Source organism: Mytilus californianus, unplaced genomic scaffold, assembly GCF_021869535.1.
Source record: "Mytilus californianus isolate M0D057914Y unplaced genomic scaffold, xbMytCali1.0.p SCAF_2, whole genome shotgun sequence".
Classification (NCBI taxonomy): domain Eukaryota; kingdom Metazoa; phylum Mollusca; class Bivalvia; order Mytilida; family Mytilidae; genus Mytilus; species Mytilus californianus.
In genome coordinates, this window is record NW_026262668.1 from 72,198,424 (window position 1) to 72,220,185 (window position 21,762).

Sequence of the window (21,762 nt, forward strand, 5' to 3'; positions counted from 1 at the left end):
GATCCTAGCCACGATGACTCTGAAGTTTCATTTTTGGAATCATGATGCTCTGACTTTTATAGTGATATTTCAATCTAAAAATCCACTTTAAAGTCTTTAATGGTATTTTTTATTTTCAGGGGAGGAGGGGTGTCCAAACCCATTGGATACCACCTATAGGAGTGACAGGAAAAGGCTCAAAACACTACGAAGTTGTTGATAGACCGAAGTAATCTGTAGATGTATAAGTCAAGCATTATTTTGATCTAATGTCAACCAAAACTCCTTTAAAGCATATAACTAATCTATTTCATGAGGGACAAAAACCATACCTTCATGTTATATGACAATGATTTATAATAGTGACATACTGAATTGTATAATGGGCTTTACAGAGTTAATTCAAAAGGTTAAACTTACCACATAGCTGAACAATCAAAGTTGACCATTAACCATTTATGTGGATTGAAGTTAAATGACATGGCATACTGAAACAGAATCACAAAATGGAAATAAGAATTGTGCTGTTGATGAAAAAAGTCTCTGTTAAGATTCCCAAAGCAGATAACAAGACCATTTTTAGTTTTTTGTGATGATTACTTTAAGAAAATAGTCTGTTAACCATTTTCTCATTAACTAATATTTTTTAGTTTATGACCCATTTAAAAGTATTTGTGATTTCTTACGGACATCAGGGTCACAATTTTGTGAAGGTAATACAATGCAATAAAATTAAGCCATTGTGAGCAGATTTTAAAAGTGTGATGAAAATATTTCAACATATTGAAAATTCAAAGAATTGGAAAACAGGAACAAGATGTCTTCCAGAGACAAGAAGTGATGAAATGAAAATTTTCCATCATAAGTAAAATTAAATAATGAAAATATCTTTTTTTATGTCTTCATTTCCTCCTGTCTCTGCAGATTTTTACTTTAAACTAAATGGAGAATGTGTCCATGGGACACTGCATATGACGTTATAAAGAGACATAACACAAGAACGGTCAAAAGGGACGTAACTCAAATTTGAACTTGATCTGTGTTTTGTGGTAATAAGCAATGTGAATATGTTTCATAACATTTGGTTGAGGCAAACTAAAGTTCGAGAATGTTTGGGACGTACATACAGATGGACAAGGGTAACACTTAATGCCCCCTCCGCTGCAGCAGGCGCATAAAAATCAATTGATCCATACAAAAATTAAAACAACTGGACATATTACAAAAACTGTCAAACTAAAAGTAAACTGTAAGAGATTTTGTATTTACGAACTTCCTAATGTACAAATGGAAAAGTGATGTATTTCTTTAGGGATAAATTTGTTAAATATAAATCATCAAGAACAGCCCATATTGGGGAGAGCTTTCTGGATAACATAGTAGCCCTTACCTCTACTGAATGGTAGATAATGTTTGCAATGAATATTTTTTAATAAGATGGATAAAAATAGGGTTGAAAAAAGTTAAAAATGAATGACGAATGTACTTAAATATTTTGCCACAGGGATAAGCATTGGAATTTAGTGTGAATCCACATTTTTTATAAGCAAGGCCATGTGAACAGCCCAAAAATGCCCTTGGCCCTATGTTTTGTTGTTGCAAGAGATGGGGCTACAATTGTACTTTAATGCATGATAATTGAAAGCTTCTGATTTTTAAAGGTAAACCAGGTATGATCGTTTTGCAAGAATTCCGCTCAAACTGGTGCTAGGGGCTGTCTTAAACTTCTAGTGGGGCGAGTTTTTTTTGCTCCGTGTTGAAAGCCTCACTGTGACTTTGAGATGAAGAACAGCTATAAAAGCACTGTTCCTTTGCTTTTTGTGTGTTTTTTTGCTGTGCATATACTGATTTTGTGTCATGGATGGATACCCCTTATCCTTTATTTTTCTATTATAAATTCATTTCAAAAAATAGATTTGCACTGAATTCAATGGGAGATTTTTTGCTGAATTTACCCCTTAAAGAAACTATGATAAATAATCTGATGAAACAATAAGTAAGGGTAAAATTACATGTGGTACAAAATAATTCTATTAAGGTTTATTGCCTCAAATGTACTGTCCTCTGAAGAAGATTTTGCACTGATCAGCCTACTCCTATGTAAGACAAGCATTCTGTGAGTATTGCATGGCAATACATAGTCCCCTACCGGTTAAAAATTCATTGTAATGGAGCAAACCTACCACTAAATTCTTCAAACAATTTACTAAAGAAAAGGTTAAAATCCAAAATGTCATTTATCTTAATACAATGTCTTTTACAAATCTTTAAAAAAAAAAAGAGTTATTTCCCTTTGAACAGAAATCTAGTAATTAATAAGTATTTCATCAAAAATTTAATTCTAGGGAAAGTTAAAATATGAGTTGATTCCCTTGGAATAGAAATCTAGTAATTAATAAGTATTTCATCAAAAATTTAATTCTAGGGAAAGGGCTTTAACTGAACAAGGAGAAAAGCTAAAATCGTGAAAATCGAAATTAACCTGTAACTTGTCATGATAAAACACTACACCAAATATCAAATCAAGAAAAAAAGTCTGGAAAACTGTTTTGCCAGACTGACGGATGGACAGACGGAGGGACGGACAGACAGACGGACAGAGTGCAAACCTAAAGTTTTCTTAATTCCAGTTGAATCCATTGGAGAATAGAATTGACAGACAAGCTTCCCTCAAAAGTAGGAATAGCAAAGTCCATGTTTGCTAAAAGAAACTACAAAAATCAATCTGATAAAAAAAATAAAAGGAAGTGTACTAGTATACCATTAAAACTGTAGGTATTTTTTGTTCTGAACGATAAGAAAATAAAAAATTAAAGAGGGAGAAATAATTTAACTACTGACCTCTATACCATTTAACATTGGCCTGAATTCTGGACAAATAAACGAACTTCCTGCATAAGCAGCATCTATATGCATCCAAATATCTTCATCTTTACCTTAATTACAATATATAATTCATTTAAAACAAAGGAACCATGCATAGTTCATGGTGGAATAAAATAAATAACAACAAGAAATGAGCTGTCAAATTGATAGCAAACTGGGTTTTCTATATCTATGATTGAATTTCCCTTTTTTGTTCAACCTGGAGCCATAAATCCTAAATAACACCAGTGATATAGTCAAAATCTAATTTAATCTTCATTTTCTCAAAACAAACAACATATTGAAATTTTAAAAGGATTGATTGAGTGCATTTCGAATTATCACACTGAAACCACACAGAGCCTCATTTTTCAATAATTAAAAAACCCTTACTGCAAAATTGAAATAGTCCAAAGTCAAAAAAGTCAATTTTTTTTCTCACAATAAAATGATGTATGATAACCAGAAATCTGAAAGAAAACAGTGAGAAAAAAATTGGAACCATGGCACATTATTTCTTTTATTTACCACATAAAACTTAAGATTACTTTCTTTGACTTTTTTTTTATGCTTTTCATAAATGTTCATTTCACACTTTTAAAGAAAAATTAAAATTAATACTTACATAAAGGACCTACTTCTAAAATATTGTCAAAGGCACATGATGGTGTAGTTCCTAAGGTAGCACAAACCTACAGAAATTGAAAAAGCTGTTGTTAATATCTTCAAATGTTCCCCTTCACCAAGAATTTTTAAATTACTGAGAATCTGCTGATTTTTGAGTAATTAAAACTGCTTCTGTTGATTCAGTTAAATGTAGTTAGTAATTGTATCAACTGTAATTTTAATAGGTATTGTTTTCAAAACTTCTCTAATGAATACAAGTTTTTAAACTAGTACATACCAGATAATTTTGGAGGAGGTTAACACTCATCAAATGTACTTCTCATCATTACCACTCAGTATTTACAAACAAAATTAATAACTTCTATCTCAGTCCAAGGATAATTTAACTAATAACAATAAATTATGTTTAAATAGAAATAAAAAGATGTGGTATGAGTGCCAATGAGACAACTCTCAATCCAAGTCATAATGTGTAAAAAGTAAAAAAATTATAGGTCAAAGTACGGCCTTCAACACCGAGCCTTGGTTCACACCGAACAGCAAGCTATAAAGGGCCCCAAAATGACTAGTGCAAAACAATTCAAACAGGAAAACCAACAGTCTTATCTATATAAACAAGAGGCTCTCAAGAGCCTGAATCGCGCACCTGTATTTCAGAGGAGAAGATTTTTAAATGTTAGCAAACTTGATGAACAAATTGTGTAAAATTGTCTTTAAAGGGCAATAACTCCTTAAGGGGTCAATTGACAATTATGGTCATATTAACTTTTTTGTAGATCTTACTTTGCTGAACATTATTGCTGCTTACAGTTTATATATATCTATAATAATATTCAAAATAATAACAAAAAACTGCAAAATTTTGTTAAAACTACCAATCGGTGGCAGCAACCCAACAATGCATTGTTCAATTCGTCTGAAAATTCAGAGCTGATAGATCTTGACCAATTGAACAAATTAACCCCATGTCAGATTTGCTCTAAAAGCTTTAGTTTTTGAGATATAAGCCAAAAACTGCATTTGACCCCTATGTTCTATTTTTAGCCATGGCGGCCATGTTTGTCGATGGATCAAAACTTCGGATACAATTTATAAACTAGATACCCTAAGGAACATTTAGTTAAAGTTTGAAGGTATTTGGCCCAGTAGTTTCAGAGAAGATTTTTGAAATAGTTTACGACGACAGACGACGACGGACGCCAAGTGATGGCATAAGCTCACATGGGGCCCTTCGGGCCCCGGTGAGCTAAAAACGAGAAATGAGAAACACTTATGCACCACATCAACAAACGACAACCACTGAAACAGGTTCCTGACTTAGGACAGGTGCAAACAAATGCAGTGGGTTTAAACGTTTTAAAAGGCGCCAACCTTCACCCTAACCTGAAATAGTAGTGTAACAGTACAACATAGAAAGACACACTATAAAATATCAATTGAAATGGCTTAACTCAATCAAAAAGACATATTAACAAAAACAAGTAAACATACACTGAATGAATAAATTTGATCTATGACACAATATAAATACAATATTAAATAAAAAAGGGGGGCTGTAAATCAATGTCAAAAAGACAACTGTAACCTTGGACAAAATTAAAGCTCCTAGGATAGAACTTATCAGATTTACTTTCGTTGCCAGTAGATCTCATTTAAAATTGTGTTTAGTTGTCTAGTCTTTATGTGTTTTAAATACATTATTATATTAAAGCAAAACTGAATAAAGATTGAAGGAGCTGAAATTTTACATTATCAACTGGACTACTACAATATCTCCCTCTGTTGAAGTATTTAAACACATTGCACATCTATTCAATGGTTTAACTTACAAAGAAAGGAATAAGACCTTTAGATTTATCTTTTTCAATGGCTAGTTTTAGGTTGTTGCCTCTCATTGCACCTTTGTCGTCTGCTGGTATTTCTCTCATCTTCACACAACCAATCAAACCAGCTCTTTCAACAGATGAATGACTCTACAACAAATATTATAAAAGAATATAACTATATTCTAATTGAAAATGCAGACAGTAGGCTTCTTCAATTGTAACAATACATATTAATAAAATTAATAAAATGCTTTGCCGAGTGCAGCCTGATACAACTGCAGAGGTTGAAACCTGAACAGTTGGGGCAAGTTTGGACACAATATTCAAGCTTGATACTGTCCGAATTTGGATTGTGATCAAATTTTTGACATAATATAGGTTTCTGACACAAAATAAATGTGGTCAAAGATCTTAAAAATTTGAAATGAGACATTTAATTTACCTAGTATGGTCAAATATCCAAAATCTAACAACATGGTTAGATTCAGCATATAAAAAAACACCAAAAATTTAATTTTAGTTGAAATCAAACAAAGTAAAATTTTGGACCCTTCAAACTTTAATACAGACTTATTTCAAAACAGGGCCCAAAATAAAAAATCTAAATGCACAATAAGAATCAGCATATCATAGAGCCGCAATAATTCAGTTTTTGATGAAATTATACAAAGTTCAATTTTGGACCCTTTGGACCTCAATGTAGACCAATTTAAAAATGGGGCCCAATATCCAAAATAGTAAAACAAGGTTAGAACCCTCAAAAATTAGAGACTTTAAATTAATCCCATTGAAATTGGTTAAAAGATTTGTATTTATTTTCAATTGAAGATTTCTTGCTATTGCGCAATACTGTGCTATTGTTCAATACTGTGCTGTTGCACAATACTAAGTTAATCTGTTATCTATACTACTAAAGGAAGAGAACGATTTCATTGAGCCGCAACCTCTGAAACCATACAAAGTCGGAAATATTTGTGATATGACGTATAAATGTAGTGTTTTGTACTTCCTAAATTTGTCTTTTAAACAATCTTTTATCCACAGTAAAAATATCCAAATTCGGAGACCGTTATCGATCCGTGTCTTATACGCTTATGCATGCTCAGTTGACGTACTGCCCACAGAATTTAACTTTATGTATAAATAATATAATTGGTGAAAAAAAAAAAAAAAAAAAAAAACTTTGCCTCCCTATATAGAATTCATTTTTATGCACATATTTTCTTATAGGTCCGATTGTCCACAGACCTAATTCCCAGCTATCGGTACTAAAGATGCAATAGGTAAAATAGATCTGCTGCTGAACACAATAACATAAACAAGACATTCAATGGAATGTAACTCAGGTAAGTCATAGGTAAGACAATAAAGGGTAAGTAACTCAGGAGGATCACTGGTAAGCACATCTGGAAAAACCTGATTTGTTACCTTTTAAAATAAGAGAACCCTGTCAGTGAAATGATTTTGTTCAAATCAAAAAAAAAGAGTGTTTGGTTACACAGGTCAAATTACTATATTTTTAGAAACTAAGATTTCAGTATAGACAGGCTTCTTGTTTATGCAGAGTTTGGTTTCACAGTTCCTGCTATTCTAATAATAAAACTGTCATGTCCCCTCCTAAATTTTTTTAGAGATGTCCTATCATAGAATAAGCATCTCTTTATTGCTGTAGAAATACCTGATCTGAGCAGTATGCTATGAGTTTTGACACAATTTGTCCCTGATCTATGTAATCTCCGGTCTCTAATAATTTTCTGATCATCTTGGTTCTTGCTGACAACAAAGCCACCAATGTTGCTTCACTTGCTGTACCCTTAACATAGAGAAAAGAACTTTTTTATTATTATACAGGTAGTTGTTCATTATTCAAACTTCATCTCAAAATATTTAAAAAGAAAAAAAAACACAATATACTTTAAAATTGTCATATATAAAATCAAATACAGCCTACATTCATACATGATAATTTTGGTGCATGTCAAATTATGTTCATCATGCAAGCTTTCAAAATAAATTCACTGATGTGAAACAAGGCAATCACATTTTACATTAAATATCACTGAAGGGACGATTTAGCTGATTCAATTATACTTTAGACTACTTCATTTTTACTTTATTTCTGAGTAATATAATTAATTAATCTTTTATTGTCACACAAGCAAATGTACAGTATACATAGCGTGTGACAAATAAAAATCATAAACACTAAAGCAAAAAAAAATAACCTGAATTGAAAATATTCAAGCAAAAACAACTAAGAGTCCCTTGTCTTCAGTCCTGTTTAATAAAAGAACCAGTTCTTTTCACTTGCTGCAGAGTTGAGGGATTTGGCAGTACATGTACTACTATTTTTTCAGTATCAGTAAGATTTGGAAATATTGAATTCTATTTTGTAATATATAACATAAAAGAACAGAAGAAAGCCTGTAGTACCACTTGTGCTATTATTTCAACAAACCTGGTCATCCCTTTCTAGAATGCCTTTCCCTTTTAATGTTCCTCATCTCAAATGAGAGTAAAATTCTAATATAATTAAAGATAATAATTTTGAACATATGGTTAAACATGGGGGATATAAGGATTAAAATAAAATATTTTTTTTTCGAATCAATTAAGAATTGTAAAATACCATAAATAGCCATAAAGAGGCATCATCATCAGAACCTTAACACCAGCATAGTCTAGAACATTTAATTAATGGAAATAAACTAAATTTATAACTTGAAAAATGTGTCCTCTCCCAATGAATACAAACATGACAAAACAATAAGAAAATCAATCCAACCTGAATTACTCCCCCTCCTTTTCCTCCAGAACAGAACAGGAAATCCTGTGGCAGATCTAACATCTTGCCTAGCCAATCCATCACAACCATCTCTAATTCTGTACAGGCAGGACTTGATGCCTAAAATGGCAAAACCATGGGTAACTAGTTTGACTTGTAAAATAAACAAAATGAAAGACATAAATAGTTTGTTATTTAAAATCATATTCACCACACAATCATAGTTGTTTATTGCTATTAAACTATATTTATAGGGCTAAAAATTTGGGTAAAATATATTTTTCTTCTAATTCTAATTGATGTTGAAAATAATCATGGAAAGATTTATCAAAATAAATCTAATGTTTTAAACAAATGAACAATTATAATCTTTACTTCTCGTTATAAAATATTAAATATTGATCAAAATGCTCCATTTCATTTATAAAATAACAAGAGTGCACATGCTGAAATGTCTCTATACAGACCATTGATTTTATGTTGATAGTCCTAAATATAAAGTTTTACTACAAGTACATTTGTATCACATTAACATTTATGATCCATGAAAATGAGGTCAAGGTCAGATAAACCAAGCCAGAAATACATGTACACCTTTAATACAATCATTCCACACCGAATAAAGATGACCTATTGCATATAGTATAAAAGAAACAGACCAAACCATGGAAATTTTATATTGACAAATGAACCATGAAAATGAGGTCAAGGTCAGATGTACCCTGCCAGACAGACATGTACACCTTAAAATCATTCCATGCATCAAATATAGTTGACCTATTGCTTATAGTATCTAAGAAACAAAGTTAACCAGGACAACTGAACATTGACCAATGAACCATGAAAATGAGGTGTAGGTCAGATGATACCTGCCAGAAAGACATACACACCTTACAATCATTCCATACACCAAATATAGTTGACCTATTGCTTAAAGTTTAAGAAAAACAGACCAAAACACAAAAACTTAACATTGAGTAATGAACCATGAAAATGAGGTCATGGTCAAATAAAATCTGCCAGACTGACATGTACATTGTAAAATATATCCATAGACCAAATATAGTTGACCTATTGCATACAGTATAAGAATAAACAGCTGCAACATGAGCGCATGATATGCCCGTTGTCTTGTGTGTGAATTTTTGTGCAATAATCATAAATAGTTTCTGACATATGGCCTGACATGTGAAAACCCCCTTTTTTTTACAAAAAACTCAAGATCTCTAAAATAAAATTTTGAATCAAAACTAAAAAGTATACAGATCTTTAGATTAATATAACTAAGAAGTGTGTAAAATTTTAAGCAATAATCATAAATCGTTTTTGAGATACAGCGCGACATGTGAAAACCCCCCTTTTTGTAAAAAAAAAATCAATATCTCAAAATCAAAATTTTGAATCAAAACCCAAAAAGTATACAGATCTTTAGATTAATAAAACTAAGAAGTGTGTAAAATTTTAAGCAATACTCATAAACTGTTTTTGAGATACGGCGCGACATGTGGAAAACCCCTCCTCCTTTTTTAACAAAATACTCAATATCTCTAAAATAAAATTTTGAATCATCACCAAAAAGTATACAGATCTTAAGATTAATATAACTAAGAAGTGTGTAAAGTTTTAAGCAATAATCATAAATTGTTTTTGAGAAACGGCGCGACATGTGAAAAAAATCACACACCTGTTTTAGTTACTAAGTCCCGTAACTCAAAAAGTTTTAATCTTATTTTCACCGAAAAGTATACAGATAGTTTGACCATCATAAGAAACAACTATGTTAAGTTTCATGAAATTTAAATAAGTCGTTCTCAAGGTACTGTGCGACATGTTTACGCCGGACAGACGACATTTGTATACCATAATACGTCCCGTCGAAATTTTGACGGGTGTATAAAACCAGACCAAAACACAAAAACTTAACTTTTACCACTGAACCATGAAAATGAGGTCTAGGTCAGATGACACCTGCCAGTTGGACATGTACACCTTACAATCATTGCATACACCAAATATAGTAGACCTATTACTTAAAGTATCTGAGGTATGGACTTGACCGCGAAAACTTAACCTTGTTCACTGATCCATAAAATGAAGTGGAGGTCAAGTGAAAACTGTCTAACAGGCATGAGGACCTTGCAAGGTACGCACATATCAAATATAGTTATCCTATTACTCATAATAAGAGAGAACTTAACATTACAAAAAATCTTAACTTTTTTTACAAGTAGTCAATGAACCATGAAAATGAGGTCAAGGACAATGCACATATGAAAGAAGGAATCTTCATATCATAAGGCATCTATATACAAAGTATGAAACATCCAGGTCTTCCAGCTTCTAAAAAATAAAGCTTTTAAGAAGTAAGCTAATGCCGCCGCTGCCGTAGCCGCCGCCGGATCACTATCCCTATGTCAAGCTTTCTGCAACAAAAGTCACAGGCTAGACAAAAACACAGGCCTTTCATTGGGTGATCTAAAATCAAACTTTATATTCGGAAAACAAAATCATGTCTGAAACTATCAAAACACTGTTTATTGATAAATATTCAATACTTTGTAGAACTTGACATACCCACGAAAATCCTATACATCCAATAGCATCTGATAATATGTCTGCTACAATGGCTGGGTATGAGTTTCCAGTTGGAAAATATGCATGAAATTGTGGAGAATGCCAATGGGTTACCTAAAATCAAAAGAAATATAATAATAAATATCTGCTTCCTGTTTATCACCCCTTACCACTTTCAGATACTGTTTAGTACATGATAATGGCATTTTGTTAGATTTTTTTTATACTGTGTATTAAGGACCAGTTCTTTTTTTTATATAAATAGGATCTTGGACCAATATATAATTGCTTAAGTCACATAGAGGATGCACAAAAACATAGAAAAAAAAATAAACAGAACAAGAAAATTGACAAGTGCCCTGCCCTTCATCAACTCCCTACCCCTTCAATTTCTATCTGGACACTGCAAGACAAATGTTAGCAAGTATTTAAATACAATGAAGATATTTTAAATTTAATGATTAGGTGAAACATAATGTTTAAATAACTTTGAAATTAATGAAACATTGTATGCAATTGCCAATAGCATTCAATATCTTGAAGCTGTCTATTCATATTCAATGTTACAAGTGCATCAGAATTCTCAAATGACTGTAACAATTTTCACAGATCTTTTAGATCCATATGCATGTGGGTCTAAAATATCAAAATTAAGTGCTTTCACATTGAATGAATTAATTGTTTTTTCTCATATCATGATTATTGATATCCACAGTGTTGTTACAAAACCATCAATATCATATGAATGAATGAGACATAAAACAACTATGATTATATTGTTGTTAAGGCTTGAAAAAAACCCAATTATAAATGAAAATTTCTATATAATATCTGTTGTACTATACTCAAATAGATGGATAGATGGATGGCTGTTTAACCGTAACATCTAGTGGCAAATAAAATGCTTGTTTAGAAAGAGAACTTGATACTGTGATATGAATAAAGATCATGCTTTGTACTAGACCGACACACTGAGCCTACTTTGTCTTAGATAGAAACAAACATTTTCTGAAATCATTCATCATTTTAAAATACATCTTTAATATTATCCAATAGGGAAATAGGTTAAACTGACCCCCGGCATAATAACTCTCTCTATATCTGAGAAAACATCGTCCCATTTATCTGGTTTGTTTGGAGCATGGTCTGGTAGTAACTCCTTGATATATCCCGGTTCAACTTCAGGATACGGTCTACGATCACGAATATTCTCTAGATAGTCTGCTACATAATCTATCATCTGTTTCCCTCTCTTTCTGAACTCCTCTGGGTCCATCTTTAAATCCTGTTAAGAATAGGGCAGTCAAAAATTTAACAAAAACACATATATGTCATTTAAAATAATATAAACTTTTGACTGCAATTATCCTAATTCAAAATAAATGGGGAATGTGTCCATGGGACACAGATGATGCCCGGCATGCATATCACATATCATAAGGGACATAACTGAAGAACGGTAAAAGTGACGCTACCCAAATTTGTACTTGATCTGAGTTTTGTGGTAATAAGTATTGTGTATAAGTCTCATAACATTTGGTTGAGGCTAACTCAAGTTAGAGAACAGAAACGAAAAATTCAGCAAGTTTTCCATTTGTAAACAGGCAAAACTCTAGAACGGTTAAAGTGAAACCACCAAAATTCAAACTTGATCTGTATTTTGTGTTAATAAGCATTGTGTGTAAGTTCCATAACATTTGGTCAAGGCAAACTAAAGTTAGAGAACAGAAACAAAAAATTCAGCAATTTTAATGTTTATAAAGGGCATAACTCAAGAACGGTAAAAGTGACGCCACCCAATTTCAAAGTTGATCTGTATTTTGTGGTAATAAGCTTTGTGTACAAGTTTCATAACTTTTGGTTGAGGCAAACTAAAGTTAGAGAACGGAATCGAAAAATTCAGCAATTTTTCCATTTGGAAAGGGGCATAACTCTAGAACCGTTATAGTGACGCCACCAAAATTCAAACTTGATCTGTGTTTTGAGGTAATAAGTATTGTGTATAAGTTTCATAACATTTGGTTGAGGCAAACTAAAGTTAAAGAATGGAAACCAAATTTGGGATCTACGTACGTACAGACGGACAAGGGTAAAACTTAATGCCCCCTCCAGTACCGCGGGGGCATAAAAATACTACACTGTTCCAAAGTACATTTTCATAAATTTTTATCCGATAGATATAAAAAATTTCGTTATAACAGTGTGGGAAGTAACTTAAAAATCATAATTTGCAAATGACTCATTTTAAGCTAGATAGATTTATAAATCCCTAAAAGTCTTAGACTTTTAGAGTACAAAATTTAATTAAATGAACAGTATTATGGTATTTGCTCTGCAAATATCCTGTCTTAGAGACCCATATAATGACCTCAATGTTTCATGAAATACACCCCAGGAAAGGGTGGATTCTGTTCGTTTAGTGAGTGAGATACCTATACATGTATTTGACCTGTTGATACTAATTGTAATGCTTTTTTGTTATTTAATGTTATTCAGGGTTATATCTGGTCTATATACCAGCTTTGATAAGTGTTTGGTATTACTATAAATTTTCACTTCGTACTATGAACATCAAAATTTATTTTGTAAAAATATTTCCTTTCTCTATTGGAACTGTACATGTATACCTAATAACAAAATTATTTTCATTTACCTATGTTTAAAGAAATTGCAAATGGCTGATATTTTTGTTCAAGCATATTGTTTTTCTTAAATTGTCTAACATTTCATTCCCGGTATAACATGTTACTTTTATTATTCTTCCCTTAGTTTATTTATTTTGTATTTACATTGTATCATAGGTCAAATTTATTTGTTCAGTGTATGTTCACTGGTGTTAATATGTCCTTTGATTGAGTTAAGCTATTTCAGTTGATATTTTATAGTGTGTCTTTCTATGTTGTGATGTTACACTATTGTTTCAGAAAAAGGGTGAAGGTTTGGTACCATTTAAACGTTTAAACCCGCTGCATTTGTTTGCACCTGTCCTAAGTCAGGAATCTGATGTTCAGTAGTTGTCGTTTGTTGATGTGGTTCATAAGTGTTTCTCGTTTCTCGTTTTTTATATAGATTAGACCGTTGGTTTTCCCGTTTGAATGGTTTAACACTAGTAATTTTTGGGGCCCTTTATAGCTTACTGTTCGGTGTGAGCCAAGGCTCCATGTTGAAGACCATACTTTGACCTATTTTGGTTTACTTTTATAAATTTTGACTTGGATGGAGAGTTGTCTCATTGACACTCATACCACATCTTCTTATATCTATGTTCCTAATGGATTAAAAAATATCACCATAACAATATGCACCAATTTTTATGCGACCGCAAAAAATATTGCAGTTGTATATTGGTATCATGTCGTCGTCGTCCGAAGACATTTGGTTTCCGGAACAATAACTTTAGTATAAGTAAATAGAAATCTATGAAATTTAAACACAAGGTTTATAACCACAAAAGGAAGGTTGAGATTGATTTTGGGGGTTATAATCCTAACAGTTTAGGAATTAGGGACCAAAAAGGGGACCAAATAAGCATTTTTCTAGTTTCCAGACAATAACTTGTGGAATGGTATATGGATCTCTCTGAAATTATACCACAAGTTTCCATACCACATAGGGATGGTTAGGATTGGCTTTGGGGGGTAATGGCTCAAACTGTTTAGGAATTAGGGGCAAAAAAGGGGGGAAAACAAGGGTTTCCTTGTTAATGGACAATTACTTTTTATGTACAATGTTTAGTTTGGATTACCTCCCTTACACTGCTTTTAAATTATGTTTAAGACTTTTATGATGTATTTAAATTGGTAATTATTGTTGAAAAATTGAATTGAGATAATGACCATATCTTGAGGGAAAGAATTTTTTTTTTGGAAAAAGGGAAAGGGGGGGGGGGGGGGGGGGAGGTGAAAAAAAATGGGGGCGGGGGGTAAAACAGAAATTGTAGGGGGGGGACAATTTTTTTTTCTCATTTCAGATTTCAGAAATTAAAAAGAAAATTTCTTCAAATATTTTTTTTTTTTTTTTTTGGGAGGGGGGGAGGGGGTTGTCAATTCGCAACAGCATAGTGTATTGCACAAAAGCAAATAAAATGCTCCGCAGGGCGCAGCTTGATACGACCGCAGAGGTCGAACCCTGAACAGTTGGGGCAAGTATGGACACAACATTCAAGCTTGATACAGCTTTGCATTTGGATTGTGATTAAATATTTGACACAGCATAGGTTTCTGACACAGAATGAATGTGGTCTAAGAACTTAAAAATTTTAAATTGGAAATTCACCTATTATGGTCCAATATCCAAAATCTAAATACATGGTTAGATTCAGCATATCAAAGAACTCCAAGAATTCAATTTTTGATGAAATCAAACAAAGTTTAATTTTGGACCCTTTTGACCTCAATGTGGACAAAGTTGATAACGGGCCCAAAAATCAAAAATCTAAATACATGGTTAGATTCAGCATATCAAAGAACCCCTGTATATTCAATTTTTGTTGAAATCAAAAAAAGTTTAATTTTGGACCCCAATTTGGACCAACTTGAAAACTGGGCCCATAATCAAAAATCTAAATACATGTTTAGATTCAGCATATCAAAGAACCCTAAGAATTCAATTTTTGTTAAAATCAAACTAAGTTTAATTTTGGACCCTTTGGACCTTAACGTAGACCAATTTGAAAACGGAACCAAAAATTAAGAATCTAAATACACGGTTAGATTCGGCATATCAAAGAACCCCAATAATTCAATTTTTGATGAAATCAAACAAAGTTTAATTTTGGACCCTTTGGACCTCAATGTGGACCAATTTAAAAACGGGGCCCAAAATCCAAAAACTCAATACATGGTTAGATTCAGCATATTAAAGAACCCCAAGAATTCAAGAATAAAACCCCATTGAAATTGGTCAAGAAATAAGCAATTTATACAAAGTATCTTCTTTTGCACAATACTGTACAATTAAATATTTCTTGCTATTGCGCAATACTGTACAATTGACAATTTCTTGCTATTGCGCAATATTGTGCTATTGGATATTTCTTGCTATTGTGCAATACTGTGCAATTGAAGATTTCTTGCTATTGCGCAAAACTGTGCAATTGAAGATTTCTTGCTATTGTGCAATACTGTGCAATTGAAAATTTCTTGCTATTGCACAATACTTATTATATAATAATTTACACATCCTGTTTGGTGTGTATCTCCTACCATATCATTATTATTTGCTTTTAAATATAAATCAGAAATAACCAACTTAAAATGGAAAATTTTAAAAGAAAAAAAAAAGGAAAAAAAGAAAAAAAAGAAAAAAAAAAAAATATCCCCCCCCCAAATATTTTGAACCCCCTTATGATTCATCACCCCCAAACTCAATCCCAGCCTTCCCTTTGTGGTATGGTACCTTGCAGTACAATTTCAGAGAGATCCATACACTTGAACACAAGTTATTGTCTGGAAACTAGAAAAATGCTTATTTTTGGCCCCTTTTTGGCCCCTAATTCCTAAACGTTTAGGGCAATTACCCCCAAACTCAAACCCAGCTTTCCCTTTGTGATATGGAACCTTGTAGTACAATTTCAGAAAGATCCATACACTTACACACAAGTTATTGTCCTGAAACTAGAAAAATGCTTGTTTTTTGCCCCTTTCTGGCCCCTAATTCCTAAAATATTGAGGCAATTACCCCCATCATCAATCCAAGCCTTCCCTTTGTGGTATGGTACCTTGCAGTACAATTTCAGAGAGATTCATACACTTGAACACAAGTTATTGTCTGGAAACTAGAAAAATGCTTATTTTTGGCCCCTTTTTTGGCCCCCAATTCCTAAACGTTTAGGGCAATTACCCCCAAACTCAAACCCAGCTTTCCCTTTGTGATATGGAACCTTGCAGTACAATTTCAGAGAGATTCATACACTAACACACAAGTTATGTCTGGAAGTTACAAAAATGCTTATTTTTGGCCCCTAATTCCTTTACTGTTGGTACCATAACCCCCAAAATCAATCCCAACCTTCCTTTTGTGGTATTGAACCTTGTGGTAAAATTTCATAGAGATCCATTCACTTAAACTAAAGTTAGAGTGCGAAAACCAATGTGTCTTCGGACGACGCCGGACGACGACGCCAACGTCATACCAATATACGACCACAAAAATTTTTTTGCGGTCGTATAAAAAAAAAGGGGGGATTTTTTTTTTTGGAGGAGGGGGGGGGTCAATTCGCAACAGCATAGTGTATTGCACAAAAGCAAAAAATTGAATATAAATTCAAATCATATAACTAATTCTAAGTTCTTTGACTACAGTTATTCTGTGTCAGAAACCTATTATGTGTCAAATATTTAATTACAATACAAATTCAGACCTGTATCAAGCACGAATATTGTGTCCATTTTTGCCCCAACTGTTCAGGGTTTGACCTCTGCGGTCGTATCGGCGAAGCAATTTTTTAAAACATATCAATACAAACATTCTGCTAATATGAAAAAAAAAAATTTGGAAACTGTAGTAGTTGAGTGGGTAAAGTACCTATGATACGGAAATTAAAAAAAAATTACCCGTAAAAAAATTTCAATGTTCAACTACCTCCCATTCTTTTAATAATTGATCAAAGTAAAAACACAAAAATTCATATGGGGTTCCACGAAACCCTGTGTCTGGCCTACGATTGCTGCTGTCAATGTAAAAGTGTAATGTTGACTTAAAAAGAGAGTCAATTTATCAGTAGGCTACAGAATTGAAAAAAAAAATCAAACTTTTTATTTAGATGCTATTTCTTGGTCTTGAAGATAAGCTTCAGTCCAAGTTTCATAACAATCCATGAAGGTTTACAAATTTATCATGCCAAAAAAAAATAATCCCAGGCTGTCTGTAAATGTTTACTGTAAAAAACTAAGTCCATCTATCAGAAAAATACTGAAAATGAAAATATTTTTTCATAAGTTTGCTTCAGACATTATCTCTTAATCATAAAAAAGCTTCTGCCAAAGTTTCATAAAATTCTATGAATATTTGACAAAGTAATTGATGTGTAACAAACTTTAACCCTAGACAAAAAAACTAAGTCCATTGATCAGTAAAATACGGAAAAATGAAAATAAATATTTTCAAAATTTTGCTCTGGATACTGTCTTTTGGTCATAAACAAGCTTCTGTCCAAATTTCATAAAATTCCATGAAGGTTTGATCAAGTTATTGATGTCTAAAAAAAACTTTAACCACAGACTGAACCTAAATGTTGATGCTGCAGCCCAAGACCGAATCTAGGATTGCTATGTCTTGCTTTTGCGACATAAATGTCACAGGCTCTACAAAAATCCTGATATTATGCATCTTATTAGTATGTTAAATAGGGATAAAAATGCAAGACAATTCAGAAAATGCATGCTATACTGTATCTAATTTATATCAATGTGTCTACCAAATAACCAATAAGTGTGCCATTTACTATAAAAATGAAAATTGAAAAGGTTTGCTAGTGACCTAGCGTTCCCCTCCACAAAATTTATATCACATCTTGGTTAACTTGAAAATTCTAGAAGCATTTTTTTTCAAAAAATATATAACTGTATAAAAAGGTTGTTATAAAATGCATCACATTCAAGCAATATAGAATCACATTCCACATGTTACAAAATTCAGAACCTAATCAGAAGTTGTCTTTAATGATTTCATTTAATGTTGATGGCAGATTTTTGATAGTCTTTAAAATTTATTTTTTTAGTCTCATTGTCAATGAGCAACTGTATCATTGATATATATATACCACATCTCCTATTTTTAATAGCTACTAAGAACCATTTTTTTATATAAATTTTCTATACATTTCATGTGTTAGAAAAGTTGTTGGTCTTCTAAACTGCATTGTGCTAATAAACAAAATCATCTAATATGAAGGGAAAAGTTAATATTTTCGTTTTCAGTTCAAACACCTTTTAAAAAAGAAAAAATAGAAACTTTTAGCTGATTTAAAAAATCATAATGATTAAATGTTTAAGTAAAGACCATAATAATATTTACCTGTAAATCTCAGCAATTAAACTTCAATTGAAATGTCAGCTAGGGATGATTTTTCTATAGCATGCAATATACCAAATCAATATACCACTTATCCAATCAAATATACCCTCCCTACAAAACAAAACCATCATACAACATATTAGCACTTAAAGTTGCTTTAGCAATCAAGATACTAAACAAAAGTAGCCTTGCAGAAAATCAGACATAAAATTCATAATCAATGACAGGGCTTTATTTTGGTTTGTAAAATGTATCCAAAAATCAATGGCACAAAGTGATTGCCTCTATTAGTCAATTAATCCTTGAGGTCAATAATAAAGTTAAGGATCTAACCAATTAACAAGATTGTAAAAACTGTTTATATAGGTATTAATTTATTTGTATGCATTATTCACAATTTGATATTAACACCTTTTAAAACATTTGAGGATTAAGGCACACAAAAAAATATAAGTTTCCACCATCCCTCTAAAAAAATGATTAAAACAAAAATTTCAATAATTCATACAAAACTATAATCGTCAGTTAGTTCAGTATATTAAGACAAATATATTCATAGTAGGTAAAAAAAAGAACCACATTTCATCTGAAATCATATTGTTGCACTATATTAAAATAATGAAATATTTGTAGCAATAAAGCTTCATTGAAAAGGCTAATATGTAATAAACCCGTGGTTTCTATTTTTACACCCCTCCCTCAACATTAAATTACTCGCTTTCAAAGCACAGAAAAAGTCAGTAATTTTGATTATATTATAGTATATCAAATCTTTCAGAAATATCACACTGCAAACTATGGATTAATTCAAAGGAGGCAGAAACATTTAAAAGCAAATGTAGCTATCAATTCAATTGTTTTATGAATTTAAAAAAAAGTATTGCTTTGATAATTTGGCCTTTATAAAAGTTGACAATTGCCTATTGGTAATTATTTTGCTAGACTTTAGTTTGTTGCTATGAATTTAAATTTTATGCAGATTTCCACCATACATGTATACATCATTGGTCTGTCGTTTCATTATCCATAGTTTTACCAACTGGAAAAATTGACCTTAGGTATTCACTTATTCAGAAACTCCCACTCAATAATCATGGTATAGAATAAATATTACCTTTCAATGAAACAATTCATTTGCTGTATTTTGTTACAATACTTTAGATTTACAAATTTTCCAATGAAGATTGATTTCTTTTTAGAGTGTGGAGATCGTTTTAATAATTGTAAGCAAAACATTTGGCCGGTAAATCAAATGGTCTCAGTTTGTAATTAATTTCAGATGATTTCCTTCCAAAGTAACTAAATCAATATGTTCCATGAATAGGAATTAGCTATACTCTGAAAAAATGTCACATAAATACATAGTAATGTTAGGATGTTGTATAAAGAGTTTTTGTCCTTATAGAATTTTGTCCGGAGAGCTAACATGTTCAACTCCTGTCTATATGATCTGTCTCACATCCAATCTTGATTGATATCTTTTACTTTTTATTTCACAGTTGGTTGAGATAAAACATAAATGTAACCAGTATCTGATATACAATATGGTAAAATCAATAATAATTCTTATTAAATTTGGTTCTTTGCATCATAAGAAGGTAATTCCATTTTAGACACAGGCACTTGTCTCAGAAATTTTTTTTCCTATATACGTGTTATATTAAGGTATATAGGAAATTTTTTTTCTGAGACAAGTGCCTGTGATTTTAGACCTTTATATAATTCTTTCATGTCTTTTGGCACCTTTTTCCAATTGTTGAGAAACATAAAAGTGAAGTCTACGGTTGTATTTAGATGTTACTTAATGATAGTTCTTTTTTTTTATAATTTATATTATTTGTATTTGTAGACAAATGGTAGAATGTGGATTCAAGGAATGTGCTGACATTTGGGAATTAATTATTTCATTATTATGATATGTTTTGCAACATTTCATGCTAATTAATATTAATTATTAAAACTGATTTGGTGTGTCTCTCAATACATACAAGTTTTATTTTGAAGTAGTCAGAAAAATTTTATATTGGAATGAGAGTATCAACGGAGAACATAATTTATTTACCTTTAAAACAAGGGCTATATTGTTACATTCTTAAGTTTTTACTTTAAGAAAGGCAATCAGTATTATTTGCAGAGAAAACCAGTGTGAGCGGTGACCATCAACTTTCAGTAGGTGATCACAATCATAAGCATACCAACACAGTACAACTTGCAAGTTTTTTGAAAATGACCTCAGCTTGACATTTTGTACCCCCTTTAATAGTGGTAATGGGCCAAAGTTATTGGTAAGGTACAGGTAAACAAGATCTGTCCCAAGCTGACCAGAAGATTTTGGAAGCTCTTGAGAGTAGTTTGGAGAAGGAGAAAGATGATTCATGCATGGTATAAAGCAGAAGGATGTTTTATTTCAAAGGAAGAGAACTCCAGGAAGGTAAAACAGTTTAGAACCATCTTCCTATGGAACATAGAGGGGAAGATCTTCCTGGTAGTTTTATCGAAGAGGACTACAAGATTCCTGCTAAACAATGAATATGCAGACATATTAGTTCAGAAAGGAGGTATGCCAGAAGTATCCTAATGTATTGAATATACTAGTGTTTTAACACGTATCTTAAGAGAAGCAAAAGAGAAGAAAAACGACTTAGCAGTACTTTTGCTAGATCTTACTATTGCTTATGGATCCATAGATTCCATACCTCATAAACTGGTAGATATGACATTGGAGAGTACCATGTTCCAACCACCATCAGGGCAATGCTGAAAGAGTACTTCGATCATATTGAGGTAAGATTCACAAAAGGAAATTTCACCTTGGTATGGCAGAGAATAGAAGTAGGAATGTTAACGGGATGTAGTGTCAGTAGTATTGTTTGCAGCAGCCATGAACCTCATTGTAAAGTCAGTGGAAAAACCCAGTAGAGGACCATTAAAGTCGTCAGTTATAAGGCAATCACCAATAAGAACATTTAAGGATGACATGACTGTGACAGCAAAGACAGTAATAGAGGAAAGATGGCATTTAGAGGAGTTGGAAAGAATGATAAGTTGGGCCAGAATGAGATTCAAACCGAGGAAATCAAGAAGTTTGGT

The 21,762-nt window shown here is 32.1% G+C and overlaps 1 protein-coding gene across 1 annotated transcript in view; it reads right to left on the reverse strand.

Annotated features, from left to right (window-relative positions):
- LOC127728088 (aromatic-L-amino-acid decarboxylase-like) overlaps window positions 1-21,762 on the reverse strand; it is a 38,721-nt gene that overhangs the window by 8,310 nt on the left and 8,649 nt on the right. The window contains exons 2-10 of the mRNA XM_052235305.1: window positions 18,673-18,783; window positions 11,732-11,941; window positions 10,657-10,770; window positions 8,083-8,202; window positions 6,976-7,110; window positions 5,301-5,444; window positions 3,470-3,536; window positions 2,821-2,915; window positions 400-467 (exon numbers count right to left, since the gene is read on the reverse strand). Coding sequence (XP_052091265.1) covers window positions 400-467; window positions 2,821-2,915; window positions 3,470-3,536; window positions 5,301-5,444; window positions 6,976-7,110; window positions 8,083-8,202; window positions 10,657-10,770; window positions 11,732-11,932 — 944 coding nt within the window. The 5' untranslated portion in view covers window positions 11,933-11,941; window positions 18,673-18,783. The remainder of the gene's footprint in view (window positions 1-399; window positions 468-2,820; window positions 2,916-3,469; window positions 3,537-5,300; window positions 5,445-6,975; window positions 7,111-8,082; window positions 8,203-10,656; window positions 10,771-11,731; window positions 11,942-18,672; window positions 18,784-21,762) is intronic.